The sequence below is a fragment of the Tachysurus fulvidraco genome, chromosome 21 (genome assembly GCF_022655615.1).
Source record: "Tachysurus fulvidraco isolate hzauxx_2018 chromosome 21, HZAU_PFXX_2.0, whole genome shotgun sequence".
Taxonomy (NCBI): domain Eukaryota; kingdom Metazoa; phylum Chordata; class Actinopteri; order Siluriformes; family Bagridae; genus Tachysurus; species Tachysurus fulvidraco.
In genome coordinates, this window is record NC_062538.1 from 16,910,840 (window position 1) to 16,931,228 (window position 20,389).

General features: G+C 37.0%; 1 protein-coding gene across 2 annotated transcripts in view; it reads right to left on the reverse strand.

The window, feature by feature from the left end:
- rab27b (RAB27B, member RAS oncogene family) overlaps positions 1 to 18,604 on the reverse strand; it is a 41,196-nt gene extending 22,592 nt beyond the window's left edge. The window contains exon 1 of one of the 2 annotated variants that reach the window (XM_027132767.2): positions 18,149 to 18,604. In XM_027132767.2, coding sequence (XP_026988568.1) covers positions 18,149 to 18,150 — 2 coding nt within the window. In that variant the 5' untranslated portion in view covers positions 18,151 to 18,604. Of the gene's footprint in view, positions 1 to 13,431; positions 13,473 to 18,148 lie in introns of those variants that run through there. The other variant, XM_027132757.2, reaches the window with a different exon arrangement.
- Positions 18,605 to 20,389: the final 1,785 nt, after the last annotated feature.

A 20,389-nucleotide genomic window follows, 5' to 3' on the forward strand; every position in this document is an offset into this window, starting at 1 on the left:
AAAATTGAAACAAAAAAAAAAAAAAAAAATCAAATCACATTTATTTTATTTGCTCGTACATAGTCTGATACAATGCACTTACGCCTAACTTCACTTTATTCCAAAGGGTTTGATTGCATCATGCTCAGAATGATCGAAACTATGTACTGCACGTTTGGTCTGTATTTTGTAGTATTCACCTCTCCTTTGTAGACTTAAGGTGGAAACCAGGGTGTGTGTGTATATGTGAGAAAGAAAATGTGTGTATGTTCTTAAGAGTGTAAGATGTGAATTCCTCTGTCATATAGAATCATAAATGGATGGCATAATAAACATATGATTCACTGTCATGGCTTTGAATATATCATAGCTTTTTTTTTTAACTCCTAAATCAGTCAATATCAAGGTTTGAATGTTTTCAGGGTTTGAATATTTTAAGTTTGAGTTTTTTTAAACGTAGGCCTATTATTCCAGTTCCAGTAATCTTTTCCAAATACAAATTTTAAAAAATCCGACATTTGCCTTTTACAGGATTCATTATCGTATTTGTTTTTTGTTTTTTTTCCCCTTGAACTTCCGAACCACCATTTCTTTGCTGGTCTCAGACTAATTCAGATCCTGGGTATTGTATCAGTGTCTCATGATAAACAGATACATGAGACACAAATAGCTTAATACTTAATACTGGTCCAACAGAAACCCTTATTATGAAGCAGCAAACCCCTATCATAAAATGTGCTGGTCATCAACACGGTCCAGTTGAAATAGGGATTTGTTTACAGTAATGACATTTGGCAGAGACCGTCATCCAGAGCGACATAAAAAAGTGCTTTTAAGTCTCTATCGATGAATTCATTAACACTGGTTCGCTAGGTTACAGACTTAGGATACCATCAACCTAGACCTCTGTTCTGATTCATCCACATGTGGTCTTTACAATGCTTAACTGAATCAATAATGATGTTGAGCATGCTAATGACCTTCTCTGTTTGTGAAAAAATACAACTGTTTTATTATCTGTCTGTGATGCTGGCCGCAGACGATCCCTCAGGTGAAGATTGGGTTTTAATATTTTTCTTCAGTATATAAAGGGATCACCTGGTAATGCCCAGAAGAAATAGATAAAAATAAATAAATAAAGCCGAGTAGAGAATGGCTGATGGTTGCAAGAGACCTCGATCTAAATCATGACAGGTTAAAATGTGTAAGAGCATGAGAGAGGGCGAGGGAGAGAGAGAGAGAGAGAGAGAGAGAGAGAGAGAGAGAGAGAGAGAGAGAGAGAGAGAGAGAGAGAGATGACTCAAGGGAAAGCTCAAAGCAAGATTGACTTTTCCTCCCAATCAATGTAGCTGTGCAAAGAAGCATACACACACACACACATACACACACACACACACATACACACACACACACACACACACACACACACACACACACACACACACACACACACACACACACACACACACACACACACACAAATGAACACTACACCACACTCTGAGGGTTAGAATTGTAGAAACTCCAGAATGTACCAGTAATCCTTACTTGTCTCCCAATTCCTGAATCTGTCTTTTTTTCTAAATGTTGACTAGAATACATGTAATAAACTAAGGATCTGACACAAACGTAAAAGGTTATTAAAAAGCCAGTTTCACAGAGCTATTTCATTCTCTGCTGCGGCCCCATAATAATAAAAGCTTATTGCTGCTATCAATTTTAAACCAAAGCCGAAGAAAGGAGACAAAAACCTGCACGTCAAACAGAGCTTCAGAATATTGATAATCGGACAAGGTTAGATGTGTAACCTACTGTATATTAAAACATATTCATTCTGGTTTTTCATACATCAGGACGATGCCATTATGTGGGCTTCAATCAAATTTAAATGCTAATGTGAGAATGATCAAGACACGTATTTGTTACCGTATGGATCACTTGCCTTACATATTAGCACTAGCAAACCCTCTATTTGTGATTGCTTTCCCTGGTGCCACAATTAACTTCAACATAAACCATCCATATTCTGGGGATCTGGTATACCTGGGGATGTTGTGGCCTAGTGGTTAAGGTGTTGCACTACTGATCAGAAGGTCATGATTTCAAATCCCAGGTCCACCAAGCTGCCACTGCTGGGCCCCTTAGAAAGGCCCTGAACCCCTAATTGCTTAGTTGTATAAATTGAAATAAAGTAAGTCACTCTGGTTAAGGGGGTAACTATAAATGTTTTGAGTCATGGGAAACCTGGGCAGGATCACAGGGCACAAGCAAACACATTTACACACTACTGTGAATTTATAAATCCCAAACAGACCACAATACTCCACACACAGTGCAGAAGCGGGAACCCGAAACCCTAACACCACTAAGGGGCTTTTTAACCTGGTCACTTTATGCATTTTCTGTAATCAGATAGCTATCTGACCATAAAAACACCAGGTGTAAATGCCCTCCAAAACGTTTTTGAGACAGTTATAAATCCGATCGCTCAAACCCCTTCAGGAGGTGGTCTGGGACGCATTTCAGATGAAACTGGACAGGTGTAAATGCATGTGGTTGTTCAAGCCACATACGTCAGTCACTATACTCCTCCCAAACGGAAGTACGTCACTCGCAGGTGACTCGCGAGTCGTGCATCGCGCCAGAAAAGGAAATGAGGTAAAATATATTTGCATTTTGGGCGGGAGTAGAAAGATCAGATTGATATCCGATTCGCCAAGACGCATTTATGTGGCCTAATATAAATGGAACAGTTTTAACAAATCAGATAGCTATCGGATCAGAGAAAACACACCAAGTGACCAGGTGTAAAAAGGCCCTAAGACATTCTACCCCTTGGTGGTGGTGGTAAAATAGTAAAACACAGCTAACAACTGTATACCTTATGCATGTTAGACATTAAAAATTAAACATCTAATAGACGGAGCGTTGGCATTATCGTTTTATAATCCATCGTACATTGCTGTGTGCAACAAAATCTTAGAAAAGATTTTAAATCTTCTCAAGAAAATCTTAAAGGGTTCGCACATAAGGGGAATGCAGTTGCATATACGTATAAAATTAATTTAACCTAGTTTTATACAGAAATGAAAATTTCTATGATGTCACTTCTGCTTTTGCATGCATCAGTGTTTTGCAGTTTAAATTGATTTTTTCCTCAAAAATGCCACTGCAATAATGCAAAACACAGAAGTATGTAAAAGCAGACACAGCTCATTAGAATTAGATTAGACATAGTATGTTATTATAATAGTATATAAACAACATCTGGTATATACTGTAATAGTACATAAACTATGTGAAGTGCACTTCTGCACTTTAAATATTATGTATACATTCTATGTCCGGGTGATTAAATTGGTGGCCCATCTTCAACATCCTTCTACCAATATGACCATCTCCCTCCTCTGTAAATGTCCAAACCATCTCACTCTAGCCTCACTGTCCTTGTCCCCAAAACAGCCAACCTCTGATGTGCTCCATCCTCATCACTCGTCACCATCCTCGTCACTCCTGAAGAGAACCTCAACATCCTCATCTCTGCTACCTCCATCTCTGCCTCATGTCTTTTCCTCACTGCTACAGTCTCTAACCCATACAGCAGAGCTACTCTCACTACTGTCTTCTACACCTTTCCTTTGATTCTCCTCTGATTTACCCACATGAAAATAGAAAAAAGCCTACTTAGGTGTCTTCAAATGCACCGATGTTGTTTTGCAGTTTCAAAATATGAAATTTGAATATGTTTGTAGAAAAGCCCATTGTACAATGCACCGATGGTATACAGTTTCAGAATGTTTGAATGTAGAAAAAGCCTACTGGGGTGTTTTACATTGCACTCCTGTTCCTGCTGATCCTTTAGTGTTGAGCTTTTAGTGATTTTGACCTTAGCATGTTTGTTGGTGCCAGATGGGCTAGGTTGAGTATTTCAGAACTCCTTGGATTTTCACAGATAATGGTGAATGTTTCAGAAGAAGAAGAAGAAGAAGAAGAACAACAACAACAACTATAACAAATATACAGAGATCAGGTCTTTGAGCCGAACCCCTTCTGGTCAGAGCGGACAGGCAAATTAGTGCTGACCCAAACAAGCAGTCATTACAACCGTGAAGAGCAGAAAAGCATCTCAGGATGTTAGACACTGAAACACTACAAACAACAATAGCAGCATTATAAAACTTTATTGAGATATAATAACTAAATTTTATTTAAGTTATAAATGGAAGCACCATTTTAAAAGACTAATGGATTTTTACTTATTCTGTTTTGGAGCAGTTCACAGAACGTGACCTTTTTCACTCACATGGTTCCTGTGTGTTTCAGCGTTAATGAATAATGCTAAAAAAAAAAAGGCAGGAAAGTCTCACAGCCTGCATTACAGAAGGTATTAAAATGTTCCAGCAATGTTTTTTTTTTCCACTGAGAAGCTCAAAAGCAGCTGATTGTAGAAATCAGAATGACGGTAATCTACCTCTCAAGAACTTCAAAAACGTTCTGATTCAGGGTCTATTAAATGATCTAAGCTATTGCATAACAGGAGAACGAGAGCAAGAGGGAAATGCATGTGTGAAGCAAGAAAGTCAGAAATATAGAAAGAACAAAAATAAAGAGCAAACCGGAAAAAATGAGAAAAAGAGAGAATGATAAACAGAAAGCAGGACTTATAAAGAGATGTAAGAGAGACATATCATGAGGAAAGTGTGTAGAACATTTTTAAGGAATGTAATAAGAACAGTGTGAAAACACTGCCTCACAATTTCAAAGAAATAATTTAGCGTTTAAAATGTAGAATATTTTTTTATCCTTTTACTGACTAACACACAAGCACATTGTTGTAGACAAGCAACATCAATGCATACATTGTAATGCAAAATAAGATGACTATATTAAGATGACTTAATATGACTATAAATTACGGTCAAACATATCAAAGGCTGTAGCGGTGGATCTTTTGTAATGTTCTGTTTTGTATAATAATAACTATTGCAGCTTTTGTAGAAACAAAACCATGGAGATAAACGAGCTAAACGGATGCTGACCCTAATGTGTAGGAAGCGGAAAAACAGCTCATGTGCGTGCGTGCGTGTGCGTGTGTATGTGTGTGTGTATGTATGAGAGTAAGGAGGGGGGGGGGGGAACATCGAGAGAGATAGAAATACAGAGAGAGAGAGAGAGAGAGAGAGAGAGAGAGAGAGAGAGAGAGAGAGAGAGAGAGAGAGAGAGAAGGGATACATTGAAAGTAAGATGAGAAGGATTAAAAGATTGAAGATATGAAGGCAAAAAGAAAGTGAGTAAGATGAAAGGGAGAAAGATTGGAAAGATATAGATGTAAGACATGAAGGATTAAAAGAAACAAAGGGAGGGAAAGAGTGAGAGAAAAGAAAAAAAGACAAGAAAGAGTAAAGATGAAATGAAGGAGCTGTGAAAAAGATGGGCGTTGGAAAGAGAGTGGGAGAAAATAGCGAAAAGCATATAAGCTGGAGCTGTGTGTGTGTGTGTGTGTGTGTGTGTGTGTGTGTGTGTGTGCCTGCATGCATGTATGTGTGTGTGTGTGTGTGTGTGTGTGTGTGTGTGTGTGTGTGTGTGTGTGTGTGTGTGTGTGTGTGTGTGTGTGTGTGTGTGCCTGCATGCATGTATGTGTGTGTGTCTGACAGAGAGAGAGGGAGAGAGAGAGATATGGTAGTGGGGATACAATGAAAGTAAGATGAGAAAGAATAAATGATAGAAGAAAGTGAGAAAGACTAAAAAGAGTATGATTGGAAAGATAAAGGTGTGAGACATGAAAGGGGGGAGGATAAGAAAACAAACTAAAGAAGCAAAGGAAGAGAAAGAGTGAAGAAGAGAAAAGAAAATGAGAACAGATAAGAGCTGGGCATGAGATGGGCGGTTGGAAAGAGAAAAAAAAGAGTGGGAGAAAACAGTAAAACAACAAACAGCAGCAACCTACTCCAAGTGATAATGAGAAAGCGTGTGCTTGTTTTTTCAGTATATAAATAATACAATATGTCATTGTCCAGAATTAAACACAAATCTATACAGTAATACAAGCGTTTCCATAGTTTCAGGTTACAGAAGTGAGAGTACAGAAGTGTGTACTACACCATATCTATGATTACACACATATTTAATTGGTTTCATTTATTTATGTGACATGTCCTCATCTTACTTGTTACTGTAAACACTATACCATATTAGAATGAGCACATTAATCTGAAGCCAGAACTATTGGCCATGTTGTGCGGTTTTAGAAAAGAAATCAACACCTTCTGACTAATCAGAATCATGCATTCGACTGCACTTTGTAATAAAAAGCATTAATGCATATTAAAAAAAATAAAATAAAAAAAAATACTTTGAGTTTCTATTATAAGATCTTAAGCTTGTCAAACAATGGGGCTTGAGTACATATTGACATTTACAGCATTTAGCAGACGCCCTTATCCAGAGTGACTTACAGTTTATCTAATTTTTTATACAAAAGAGCAATTGAGGGTTAAGGGCCTTGCTCAGGGGCCCAGCAGTGGCAGCTTAGTGGACGTGGGAATTAAACTTACAACTTTCTGATCGGTAGCCCAACACCCTAACCACTAGGCTTCCACATCCCATATATTAGAACATGATAAAGAAGTATTATTATTTACACAAAATATAACCCCTCCCCTTGTGGTCCAGTGACAGGATTATGCATGCTCTTTAGTCTGGGTTCGATTCCCAGGCAGAAAACTAACCCAGGCACTGAAGGTAAGGGTATTTAACTCCCAGTGCCGGTCCCAAGCCGGAGGGTTGTGTCAGGAAGGGCATCCAGCAAAAACCTTGTGCAAATCAAAAATGCTGACCAGATGATCTGCTAGTTATAAAGCACCATTTTTCAACTGCGACTTCAGAGAGATTTGCATTCTAGGGAAGATAGTGACTGTGTGTGAGAATTAGAGAAGTCAGATGTATTTTACAGAAAATTGTGTATCATCTCTAATCTCTTTCACTTCCTCTTTAAAAACTTATTAGTCATTTATCTCTCTTGCACAGTGTTATTTCAGGATGTGTTTTTTCCGACCAAGAATATTTTCATATACTGATAATACTGATGAAAATATTCAGCTTTTATTCTTGCTGACCAGATCAAGTTGTGTATGAAAGAGAGAGAGAGAGAGAGAGAGAGAGAGAGAGAGAGAGAGAGAGAGAGAGAGAGAGAGAGAGAAATACATACACACACACACACACAGGGAGAGAGAGAGAAATACAGAGAGAGAGAGAGAGAGAGAGAGAGAGAGAGAAATACACACACACACACACACACACACACAGAAATACAGAGAGAGAGAGAGAGAGAGTACGAGAGAGAGAGAGAGAGAGAGAGAGAGAGAGAGAGAGAGAGAGAGAGAGAGAGAGAGAGAGAGAGAGAGAGAGAGAGAGAGAGTGAGAGAGAGAGAGAGAGAGAGAAGAGATACATTGAAAGTAAGATGAGAAGGATTAAAAGGGAAGGCAAAGAGAAGGTGAGTGAGATGAAAGAGAGAATGATTGGAAAGATATAGATGTAAGACAGAATGTATGGAAAGATGTATGAAAGATGAAAAGAAACAAAGGGAGGGAAAGAGTGAGAGAAAGGAAAAAGAGTTAAAAAAAAGAAAGAGTAAAGATGAAATGAAGGAGCTGTGAAAAAAAATGGGCGTTGGAAAGAGTGGGAGAAAATAGCGAAAACCATATAGTGTGTGTGTGTGTGTGTGTTTGTGTGTGTGTGTGTGTGTGTGTGTGTGTGTGTGTGTGTGTGTGTAATGTTTCCTGTGCCACTGGCTGCCACACAGCCTCAAAGCCTAACAGATCTACGCAAATGTTTAAGGTGTTTCATTTGGTGATTGTGGCCAAAGCAGTGTGTGTGTGAGAAAGTTTGGCCACCAAGCTTTTTAAACTGAAAAGAAAACAGATTTTTTTTCTAAAAGTTAATGAACAGTATCTGGGCTACGTTTTCTCTATATTTGAAGCTATGCACAAAGGTTTGGACACTATTATAGTAGTAAAACCTTAGAACTTGTTTAGCGTGTTAGGCCTTAAGTGACTCGTTAGAACTTGGCATTAAGAATTGTCAGGTGATGATGATTCCACAGTGTAATAAAGTCTCTGACTTACAAATCTTTGTGCTAACACTCAACAACCAAGGGTTCCTCTAAGACTGTGGATCTGAAAACGAATCTAATTAATGCCCACAAAGCAGAGGAAGACTAGAAAAAGATATCAAAGCTCAAAAGATATCAAGGCTCACAGTTTTCCCTGTCCAAAATGCCATTAAGAAGTGACAGGTAAGGGGAACTGTGAAGTCTGGAAGACCAAGAGGACTCTTAACAGCCTGCAAAAAAAGGCAACACAAAATCCCCAAATATCAGCAAAGACCTGTTGGTAAGGAGGTGTGGTGCAAGATTCTATACAGCAGTATTGCTCATACATTATCCATTCACATCTTATGTACGCAAAATACATCTTGATAAGCAGAAACAGAAGATGAAGTAAAAAATAAAGTGCTTTGGCCATAATCACCAAATGAAACACCTTAAACATTTGCGTAGATCTGTTAGGCTTTGAGGCTGTGTGGCAGCCAGTGGCACAGGAAACATTGCATGAGCAGATGGGTAAATAGATTACAGTACATATACAGTACAGACCAAAAGTTTGGACACACCTTCCAAAAGTTTGGACACACCACCTTTTCAACAGGACAATGACCCCAAACACACCTCCAGGCTGTGTAAGGGCTATTTGAGCATGAAGGAGAGTGATGGGGTGCTGCGCCAGATGACCTGGCCTCCACAGTCACCGGACCTGAACCCAATCGAGATGGTTTGGGGTGAGCTGGACCGCAGAGTGAAGGCAAAAGGGCCAACAAGTGCTAAGCATCTCTGGGAACTCCTTCAAGACTGTTGCAAGACCATTTCAGGTGACGACCTCTTGAAGCTCATCAAGAGAATGCCAAGAGTGTGCAAAGCAGTAATCAAAGCAAAAGGTGGCTACTTTGAAGAACCTAGAATATGACATATTTTCAGTTGTTTCACACTTTTTTGTTATGTACATATATAATTCCACATGTGTTAATTCATAGTTGTGATGCCTTCAGTGTGAATCTACACTTTTCACGGTCATGAAAATAAAGAAAACTCTTTGAATGAGAAGGTGTGTCCAAACTTTTGGTCTGTACTGTAAGCAATACATTCTTGAAGCAATAACGAAGCTTAAAGTATACTTCAGCAGGACAATCATTTAAAACCTACCTTAAAAACCCCTATTTCAAGAAATTCTATCTGAAACCACCCAGGGACAGGGATATCACCTGTATAGCTTTTTATACAACAGTGATACAAACAAATATGTCCATCATTTGCTAGTACTAATGTGCATATACTGTAATTCTATGGGTAGTTAAAACCTAGTTAAATATTCCATGTCTTGATGTCAAAGGATTATAATAATGACATAATGGGCTATAAATGAAGATGATCCAAATTTAGAGGTTTGTCTACTGAAATGCGTTATATCTCAAAACGAATCCTGATCTAAATGGAGTGCTAAAATACATAACTAGCTGAGGCTCCCTGGCATTTCCAAGGATCTTCAGTGTCATAAATTATTTAGAGCTAGCAATTAGGTTCCCTTATCTGTCTACACACATTCCAGAGGAAACAGCTCAGTGAATGAAAATACTCTGAGAACACTACACTCTAAGAAGATTAAGGGTTTTTTGTTGTTCTGTGGATCTGAAAAAGATTACAATGGAAACTAATATATTATGAAGTCTGAATGGTTCTGTGGTATTTATTGAAACAGGAGCAGGAAAAAAAAATGCTGGATGACCACAAACCAGACCGCAGTTCTGTAAAATGTGGATGAGCTTGTACTATGCATCATATACCGTGTCTCAGAAGTACATTACAAACACATAATGCATGGTCCTTCCTGAGATAGCAGTTATTGACTAATCCTAAAGATTTATGCTACCCTTCAAACACGCTTCCAAACGCTTTCAAAGCATCAGAAAGGCACTTCAGCTCAGTATCCCAACTGACCGTCTTCCACAGACTGGCCGTTAAGCGGAATCCTACCGCAGCAAAAACAAAATTTCTCAGCAAGGTTTAAATTCCACAGCAAGGTTAAAACATCATTCCAATCAAAGCAAGAGAGATAGTGGTGATAAAAATGACATATTTTCCTGGCAGACACTCTTATCCACTTACATTCGTCTCACTTTTTTATACAACTGACCAATTGTGAGTTAAGGGCCTTGCTCAGGGGCCCAGCAGTGACAACTTGGTGGTCCTGGGATTCAGACTCACAACCTTTCTAATCAGTTTGCCAACACCTTAACCACAGAGTGGTTACAGTGGTTACAAACATTTTAAAGGTTTTGTAACTATATAAATAAAACAGTGTGTTTATTTCTGCTACTCAGTCACTGAATTACTTAGAAAGTTAGTCCTTACTTTTTTGTGCATAAACTCCTTTTAAAGAAAGCAGGGTTTTGGGACATATGTTTTGAGTAACATATAATTATAATGTAATTTAAAAGTCTGAATGCTTGTTTTAGACTCATTTTAAACTAAGAATGTTGAATATAAAATACCTTAAACGTATAGTTTTAGTGATACAGTGGAAGATCTCTTCCGTAGCAGATGGAGCCCCCTTTCCAACCTCTGACCCCTGTGGAGGGTCACAGCAGGTGGAATTGTGATAATTACCCAGACAGTGCAGAGACCCAAGATCACTCTCATTCAAGATGGTGTCTTTTTCCTCCCTTTCATTACCAGTTTATTTTTCTGACTTTTACCACCTCACTATCTCATCTTTCAGTCTCTTTCTTCATCAATAACTCTCTCATCCCTTTGTAGATTCCTGCCTCCCATTGTTTAGTCTCCATACAGTACCACATATCAATTGTACAGTCTGTAACACAACAGATAAAGTGTGCATCTCTATTAGAAGTTGTATAACAGATTTTACTTCTACTCTTACATGAAGCAATATGATTTATTGCCTACACTTTTCAGGGGCTAAAACACCATTCGTGTTGTAGGATAACAAGAACAAGGCATTGTGAATCTGTACTATTGGATATGTGTTCATTTTTTCTATTTCTTATATACCATATTCTTCATGACAAAAAATACATTTTATCCTTTGTTTATTAGTTTCCTTTTAGTAATGTTCTTGGTTTATCCTGGTTACGGTTGTGGTGAATTGGGTGTTTATAGGAAGTCCATTTAAGACTGTAATGCCAAACAGGAAATAATGCTTATATAAGTTAACTTGATAGCTAAGAAACAGATTATTTACTTTTGTGATAACGCTTGGCTTGCTATACCTTGTATGTCACTTGCACTATGTACTGTATCGTTGCAAACCCAGCTTTAGAAATTACACGGAATCATAAAGAAAACATGCGATCAGAGTAAAAGCAAAACAGCAAACGCTCTCACCATGTCTCAATGTCAAGTGCTTTCAAGGCTAGCTAAAAGTGTTTGCTTCTGAAAATGCCAAGGCCTCAGTTTCCCACATTTGTTTACATGCAGCATATACAGTAGTGTTAATAGCAGAAGCACCAGTAGGAATACTGTCCTTACCAGTGACTTTATTTGGTATTCATTTCTAACACGAAATGTTTATTTAGCTAACAGTTTCCAGGTTAATTATATTTGTTGCCACAACCTACTTAAGTCATGTTGATTGTGCGTTACCAAAAGAATAAAGAATTTTAGGAAACAGTTAATTCTTTGTTCTCATAATTGTGTGTGTGTGTGTGTGTGTGCCTGTGATGTACAGTTCCAAAATGCTATGCTACCTCCATGTGTAGGTGTTTCTCCACATTTTCTGTGGTGTTTTTTTTTTTTTTTTACAACATGTAGGAACTTGTACAACTTGTATACTTCATCTAAACCTTCAGCAGAAAGAGTTCATTGCTATGAATGCATAACAGCAGTGAATGCTTGCTAGGCGAGAAAACAATGTCTACAGACAACAGTGGGTGAGCGAAAATAACAGCTTTGACGCAGTATGTTGTTCTTGATGTCCTGCCACGATCTGCCTTTAACACAGAGGGATTCCACTGTAATATACAGTAAGCACTTTTCAGAAGTGAATAAAAAGTTTTTTTTCACTGCAACCAAACTCCATTGATGGTAGCTAGATTATTAACTTCATGCAAACTTAAAATGTGATGCCTGGTTGATTCATACTAAAGGGGTTATAAGGAAAATACCAATAAACACTAATCGTGCTTGGTCTAAAATATTGTATTTCAAATTGAATTCATCTGTTCTGCTGAAATTACACTGAGACTCATTCAAGTGGACAAGTCTAAGCGTGAACAGTCGTGAACAAAGATGAAAAAATATGTATACAAGCTGAAGCTTATTAATTGTCATCATTGTCAATTACAACCGTGATCTTCTCTCCTTACGTCTTTTATGGAAAAGTAAAAAAAAAGAATTAATATTAAAAAAAAAAATCTGTCATTTCTCACCTTCCACTGTAATCAGGATTCTGTATTCTGCATAACGTGCAGATGATGAATATTTCTTGCACATAAATCTATCTGTGCAGCAAAGCATAGGACTAAGAATTATTAACCATTATTTGCACACCTCCGAATCACGTGCAGCAAATCTGCAGTGCTGTGCATGTGGCAAACACTGATTGGTTGAGAGGAACAGAATGAAGACTCACCGACTGATACAGTACTTTTTTAATTTTGCTTTCTTAAAATATTTTCTAATCAGCTTTGTTAAGCCAGTTCTAGTAAATGCATTAACCACTGAACTTTTTGTAATGAATATAGAAAGTTGACTTTTCTTGTTAAAGCTTAATTACCATTTTGCTTCTTTGTACCATTTTCACATGGTTAATTTAAACACAAATTTTCAAAGCCAGAAAAGTCAACAGGATGATCGAATCTCTCTTGATATTAGCCAACCAAATTAAACCCTGACAAGTCAAAACTGTTCAGCACACGCAGCATTAGGCAATAAGGCAACATGAGTCAGGGTAACATTGCTAAGTATGTAACCTAATGAACCAGAGTTAATGTATCCAATGATAGAGACTTAAGCACTTCTGTACGTCATCTGCCAAATGCTGTAAATGTAAATGCTACAATTGATCCTCAATGAAAACTCTTTCTCTTTATCACATCTAGTTCCTTTCTACTTCCTTCATCTCTTTATTTCACTACTTCAGTAAAATTTTAGCTTTTCTTTATTTAGTTTTTTGTTTTACATTCTGTACACACACTTACACAGTCATCTGACAAAACCAAAACAGATACGCAAAAGCAAAAATGTTAAACTTTTGTTTAAAATCTCAGCAACCAAGCAAGACAAAACAAAGTACGACGGAAAAAGCTAACCAAGAAAGTATAACATACTGTGATAATTCTGTTTAGCTTGGCTTCTCCGATTTCAACATCTGCTCACTTACCATGAAGCTTCCTTGAAGAGTTCCATGTTATTCGCTTGAACCTGAAATTCGCCAGGGGAGGATTGTAGTGTCACTATCTGTTTAGTGCTTCACATATTTGTATCAGTATTTGTATTAAAACTTTAAGTGGGAGTGAACAAAACTTAGAAAGACCACCCAGGGCTAGAAATGCCGGTGTTCTTAGCACGGTCTGTGAATTCTGGCTCCTCAACAGTTCTTCAGATTTGTATTATGAGTCATATATATTGTAAGAATTCTGCTTGCACAGTTATTATTTTTGCTTGTACCTTGTTATATTTCCATGAAAAATGATTGGTATTTTCCAAAAAATAAACAAACTAGTATCCTTGTTTAAAGCACCGCACACCATAGCAGACACTTACAATGTGGATCATGCTGAAAAAAGGTGGCATTAAACCGTGTAAGCAACGACAGTATGGACTACTGATTTCTACCAAAACAAAAGACGTTATTTGATCGTCCGACAGCCAGAATTCTTTAGACAAATCAAGATCCAAAGCCATTTCATTTGGTTTCATGAATTTCTCTGAATATTATTCATGCTTATTTATTAACATCCATTCATAACAGTTTTGGTTTTTACTCAATTTTTTTAATTTTAATTTTTTTTTACCTGCGTTTCTATTTTGTTTTATTGTCTGACTGGCAGGTCATTTGGTTTCTGCACAAAATGTCTCCTAAATTCCATGTTATGCTGGACAGGAGAGACACCGTGGGTAGTGACAAGCTATCAAAGAGTCACATGTTCTCAGCTTAGTAGGAGAGACATGAAGTGCAATCAGTCCATTTAGGTTGTGTGACAGATAATGTCTAGGACCGTACAAACTGCCTGCACAGCAGCTTTTATACTGTGTGATTACAGACATGTTTTTAGATCATTATTGTCATACTGTACGAAAGGATCCTGATAAATGCTAGGCCGAATTTCATAGCAGATATAGTGTTCTTTGTGTCAGATTATATGATGAATATACACTGATAGATTTGTGCTGAAAGAAAATCCCTATGCTCTGTTTATGTCAACAACGTGCGTGCTGTATGACCAGATCTATGTATTCCTGGAGGTTTTTAGACATGGTTTTTTGATAGCACTGGTCACTCGCTGAGACTTTCATCAAAACTTTCAGACAGAGTTTTCTAGAGACTTCTGTTCTCAGCTCTTATCAAGAAAGATTCCACTTTTTGTGTGTTTTGGTGTTTAACATCTTTTTTGTTTAGACTACATCAGGGCGATGTGCTTATTTTGTCTTCCATGTCTCTGGGCTTTTTTTCGACCCTCATTTTCACTCTTCAGATATGATGCTATTTTCTGATGTCCAGCACTGCTTAGCAGGACTTAATTTTGTGTGGTCTGTTTTGGTGACTGTGTCATTGTAGGCTGCACGCTACAGGCGCAGGACCATGTTTTTATATTGAGAAGATTCATCGTGACCGGGAGGCGACTGTACTGTTAGATAACTGCAGCATTTTCCTTTGACCTACATGTCCATTTTTAATAGCTTCCATTTTTCTCACAGCTTCTTACTTTTTGCTGCTGACAGTGAAGTCACGTTAGAGGTAACTATATCACCCTGAGATATTTTTCTTCTGATAGCTAAAGGAAGATGTCCACAAACTTTGTGATTATGTTAAATATCACGTTGCGACACCGGTAAAGGTGGTTTGCTTTAAAGCCGGCATCATTTCTCAAACTGGTTGCCATACAATTACCATCAACAATTTATACATTATATGATTTTCAAATAAATGCTTGCCATTAAAATCCTTCATTAGGAAATAGTAGCTGGATTATGGATTCTTTATTTGAAGGTAAACTACTGCACGTTACTCAGACAGTCTCGTAATTTCATGTGACAGTTTGTCATCATTTTATGGATTGTTGTTCCCTGTGGAGATTCACAGAGACAAAAGAATTACAGTCTAAGAACCGGGCCGATATTAATTAGCGTAATGGAGATCGATGGTCTGTATACTTTATCTGTTCGGTTTCTCTCATCTGCATCAGATAGCGACGGGATAAAGGCAGAAATATATGATAAAAATGTCCAACAAACAAGCCGGAAGATTTACACAACAACACAATGCTTTTGTATGTGAAATCATGTAAAAAATAGTGTATCACAAACTGGTTATTTAATAGAAATGAGCTGCAAAACCTGTTTGAACTCTGCACATAGCTGATGAAGTGAGAATCTTTATATGAACATACATACATATATAACACATATTCTTTCACCTTTAGTTTTCACCTAGACCAGCAAAATCAAGAGTTTTGTCACTTTTTGGACAGAAAAGATCTGTAAATGAAAAATGAATGAATGAATGAATGAATGAATGAATGAATGAATGAATAAATAAATAAATAAATAAAGGGTTCTTTAAATAATAAGGAACCTGTTAAATAATAAGGATGGAAGCCATAACGTTCACTCTCTCACTCACTCACTCATTTTCTACTGCTTATCCGAACTACCTCGGGTCACAGGGAGCCTGTGCCTGTCTCAGGTGTCCCATAAAATCAATTTCACCCATTCAATCCAACCAAATTTGGTATTAACTAGGGCTAAATATGCAGCAAATTATATTTATGCATGCACATGTTGTTTTCTAGAAACTACTGAAAAAAACTGAGACAACTGCAGTAAATCTTGATTTAACAGAGTTTAAATACAGCCGATAGTCATTTAGAAAGTAATTGCACAATTTCCAAACAGTATGTAACTCTGTTTAGAGGAGTGTAAAGGAAATGATCTGCATCTTTTATACGTGCCCTTAAAACAGTGGATGCACTGAACGTTGCTCAGTAAGCAGAACAGAAATTAATATTTTGCAAGTACATAATTTTGGTACTAAATCTTCATCCTCCCACTTCATCAGCATCATTATTATCATTTTTATTGTCTGGTTTCCTCACAAAAATATGGCAGTAGGTGGACTGGCTATGCTAAATTGCCTCTAAGCATAAATGAGTGTGTGTGTGTGTGTGTGTGTGTGTGTGTGTGTGTGTGTGTGTGTGTGTGTGTGTGTGTGTGTGTGTGTGTATTGTGGGTGAATAAATTAATTAACAAAGAGGAGAACAGGAACAAACAGGAACCCAAGATCATCACTTCTAACTTCTCAGTGTATTAAGCTACAATTCCGCATCATCACGTGGTCTTAATGAAACCAGACTAATGACGAGGAACTCCCGTGTTCACGGACTGCGCTCTGTGGCGCGTGAGGAGGAGGGAGGGGGCCGTTATGACTCACTACCGAAGTCCGTAACGACTCACTATACTGAATCGGTTCTTTCGGATCAGACCCGTTTAAATGAGTCGAACTGTACTGCTCACTAATCAAAGTGTCCAGAAGGAATTGTTTCAGTTCTCAGAAAAAGGCATCATGGCAGAATTGATTGTGATGCTATAATACTGTTTTTAATACTGAGATTTTGCAGGCAAACATCCAAAATAATTTTTGTTTTCGACACCTTCGCTAAAAAAAATTTTATACAAGAAACATTATTTCATATGAATACATATTTGCTAAAAATCTTTTTTATATATATATTTTTTATTTTTCCCCCACATTTTTTCATATTTTATGAAAAAAGTATTTATAATTAACAAATGTAAAAAAAAAAATAAAAAAGAAGAAAAAAATCCTGTATTAATTTATTCAATCCACTTTAACTCAGATTTACCACTTCAAATTGTGTGTATAATTAGTATTGAATTATACCATACAAACTGCTATTATTATTAAATTATATATATTATAGTTTATTATTATATTATACAGTATATCTTATAGTAGTAACATTACTTACTTTTATACAGAGCAAATTTTATTCAGACCTTTCATATGTACAATGTTGATATATAGCAAGAACTATGTTTGTAGTGCATCCAAACATTAAATATCACATTATGATTTAAATCCATTTTAATTGCCAACAGCACAGACCATGAACTCATATACAATAATATAACAGCCATAAACTGTTAAACTGGCTTCACGGTCAAAAGATATATACTTTTATAACAAATACAATAAATAAAAAAAACAGATGAACCATTAAGTAAATGTATTAATTGATGTCTTTAAAATGTAATTTACACTTTAAACTAAATTGAAACAAAAAAAAATGACTTAAGAGATAAATTTCATTTCTGAAATTAAATAAATGATGAAGATGCATGTAATTAAAAAAAATTGTCAGATTAATGATAAATACCAAAGATTCTTTATGCACAGTTGTATGATATTGTTCATATTTCTCAGTGAGATTCTATAATAATTATGATGTAGCGATTTAAATAAAAGAACCAACTTTGCAATAAACGTTCAATTCATTCATGTTTACGAATCGATTCGTTATAAAGAGTCGTTCAAAAAGAAAAAAGAACCGATTCGCCGCTATGACTCACACAGGCGTCGCGCGAGCTTAAAATATGATGGAACCGTTAGATATCGAACTTAAATAAAACACAGAGAAAACACAATAAAAATAATTTTAAAAAATCCTTATAACGTTGTGTACTGTGATACCGAGGCTCACATGAGTAATATAACAGAACCTTTTCGGATATAAGTAGCCATAACAGAATCCAGTGATTCGAGAATCGACCGTTAACACAACCGTGCGCGCGCGCGCGCGTGTGTGTGTGTGGTGTGTGTGTGTGTGTGTATTTGTGTGTTTTGTTGTTTTACTTACATATTAGTTAGAATAAGGTGTGAAGTCTTGATGAGGAGGTGTGTATCTGCCTTTAGCCGCTATAGCCGGGGAGATGAGACATTTTACATTATTTCACGCAAACCCGAAGCTATAAACGCGTCACTCTGGTGTTCACTTTTGTGTAATAAATAAGAAACGAAGCCTGCGCTCGTTTTATTGGTCGTCGCTCGTGTGAAACCTTTTACAGCTTTAATTCCGTTGGCATGACGCTTCACGGAGGATTTCCAGCGCGAGCGTTTGGCCGTTTTTTTAATGTTGCGTGCAGCAGACCGGGTCCTAGCGCCGACTGCATCACGTACCGAACAGCGCATCAACAGGTTGCAGGAGATTTGACGTATTACGGTTAAAGAGTTTGGGTGAAACTCAGGATAACAACAATATCTGGTCTTTAAACAGCAGCCCTGGAGCAGTGAGGGTTAAGGGCCTTCCTCAGGAGCCCAACAGTGGCAGATCAACAACCAAGAGCCTTAACTGTTTGAGCCACCACTGACAAAATGATCAGCAGAAATATATGTAAAAGTAATTCATTTTGTAACATTACAAAACCACGTACAGCGTGCATACCCTGTATACATTATGCCCTGTATACATTATGCCCTGTATACATTATGCCCTGAATCAGAATCATAATCAGAATCAGATTTATTGGCCAAGTGTGCTGACACACACAAGGAATTTGGTTCCAGTCCCAGCTGTTTCTGACTCTCAAAAGTACAGACATAAATAACACTATACTATACAAACTATACCATGCAATGCAGACGATGGGATACAGTATAGACAGAATGAATATTAAATGAGTATTAAATATGAATACAGAACATGACTGATCAGTTATATACATAAAGCGTGGGAGTGCAGTATATATTATGCTCGTATACATTATGTTCTGTATACATTATGCTCTGTATACATTATGCCCTGTATACATTATGCTCTGTATACATTATGCCCTGTATACATTATGCCCTGTATACATTATGCTCTGTATACATTATGCCCCGTATACATTATGCTCTGTATACATTATGCCCTGTATACATTATGCTCTGTATACATTATGCCCTGTATACATTATGCCCTGTATACATTATGCTCTGTATACATTATGCCCTGTATACATTATGCTCTGTATACATTATGCTCTGTATACATTATGCCCCGTATACATTATGCTCTGTATACATTATGCCCTGTATACATTATGCCCTGTATACATTATGCTCTGTATACATTATTCCCTGTATACATTATGCCCTGTATACATTATGCTCTGTATACTGTCAGGACTCAGCTCGGACTTTGGCCACGTGCTCTTGTTTATGTTCCCTGTCAAGTGTTTGCCCCACTCTTGTTTACTCTGCCCCGTCTCTGCACACCTGTTCCTCATGTGTTCATTGTCCTGTCTATTTAACTGTGCTTATCTTCTGATGTCGTCTTATGTCTGCTCTGGTATGGTCTGCGTCCTTGTTTCATGTTTTTTATTTAATAAAGCCTGTTTTATTTTACGCTATCCTGCAGTTGGGTCTGTTTTTCCCTTGCGTTGCTGAGAGTATACATTATGCTCTGTATACACTATGCCCTGTACACTATGCCCTATATACATTGTGCTCTGTATACACTATGACCTGTATACATTATGCCCCGTATACATTGTGGTCTGTATACACTATGCCCTGTATACATTATGCCCTGTATAATTTCCCCAGTATACATTATGCCCTGTATACTTTATGCTCTGTATAATTTGCCCTGTATACATTATGCCCTGTATAATTGTTCTGTACAAAAAAACAAACATTTGACCAAAAGGGGGAGAGAGAGAGAGAGAGAGAGAGAGAGAGAGAGAGAGAGAGAGAGAGAGAGAGAGAGAGAGAGAGTGAGAGTGTGATGGGTGGATAGATAGATAAATTATTTCCTGTGAACACAATGTAATACAAAAGCAAAAATAAATCTCTGCTAGTCAAAGACATTATTGTATAAACATGAGGATTTAATTATTCATTTTTAAATGAATGCTGTATTAATTTTTTTTTTAAATCTCTATGCCTAGATCTTATCCAATTCCACCGTAATGACAATGTATAATAATTATTATTTTTAATAATATTTTGCCTGGTGGCCTCTTTTTTCATTGTTATTTGTATGCATAAGTATACATAGCAAGCCTACTAGAATTATTATTATTATTATTATTATTATTATTATTATTATTATTAT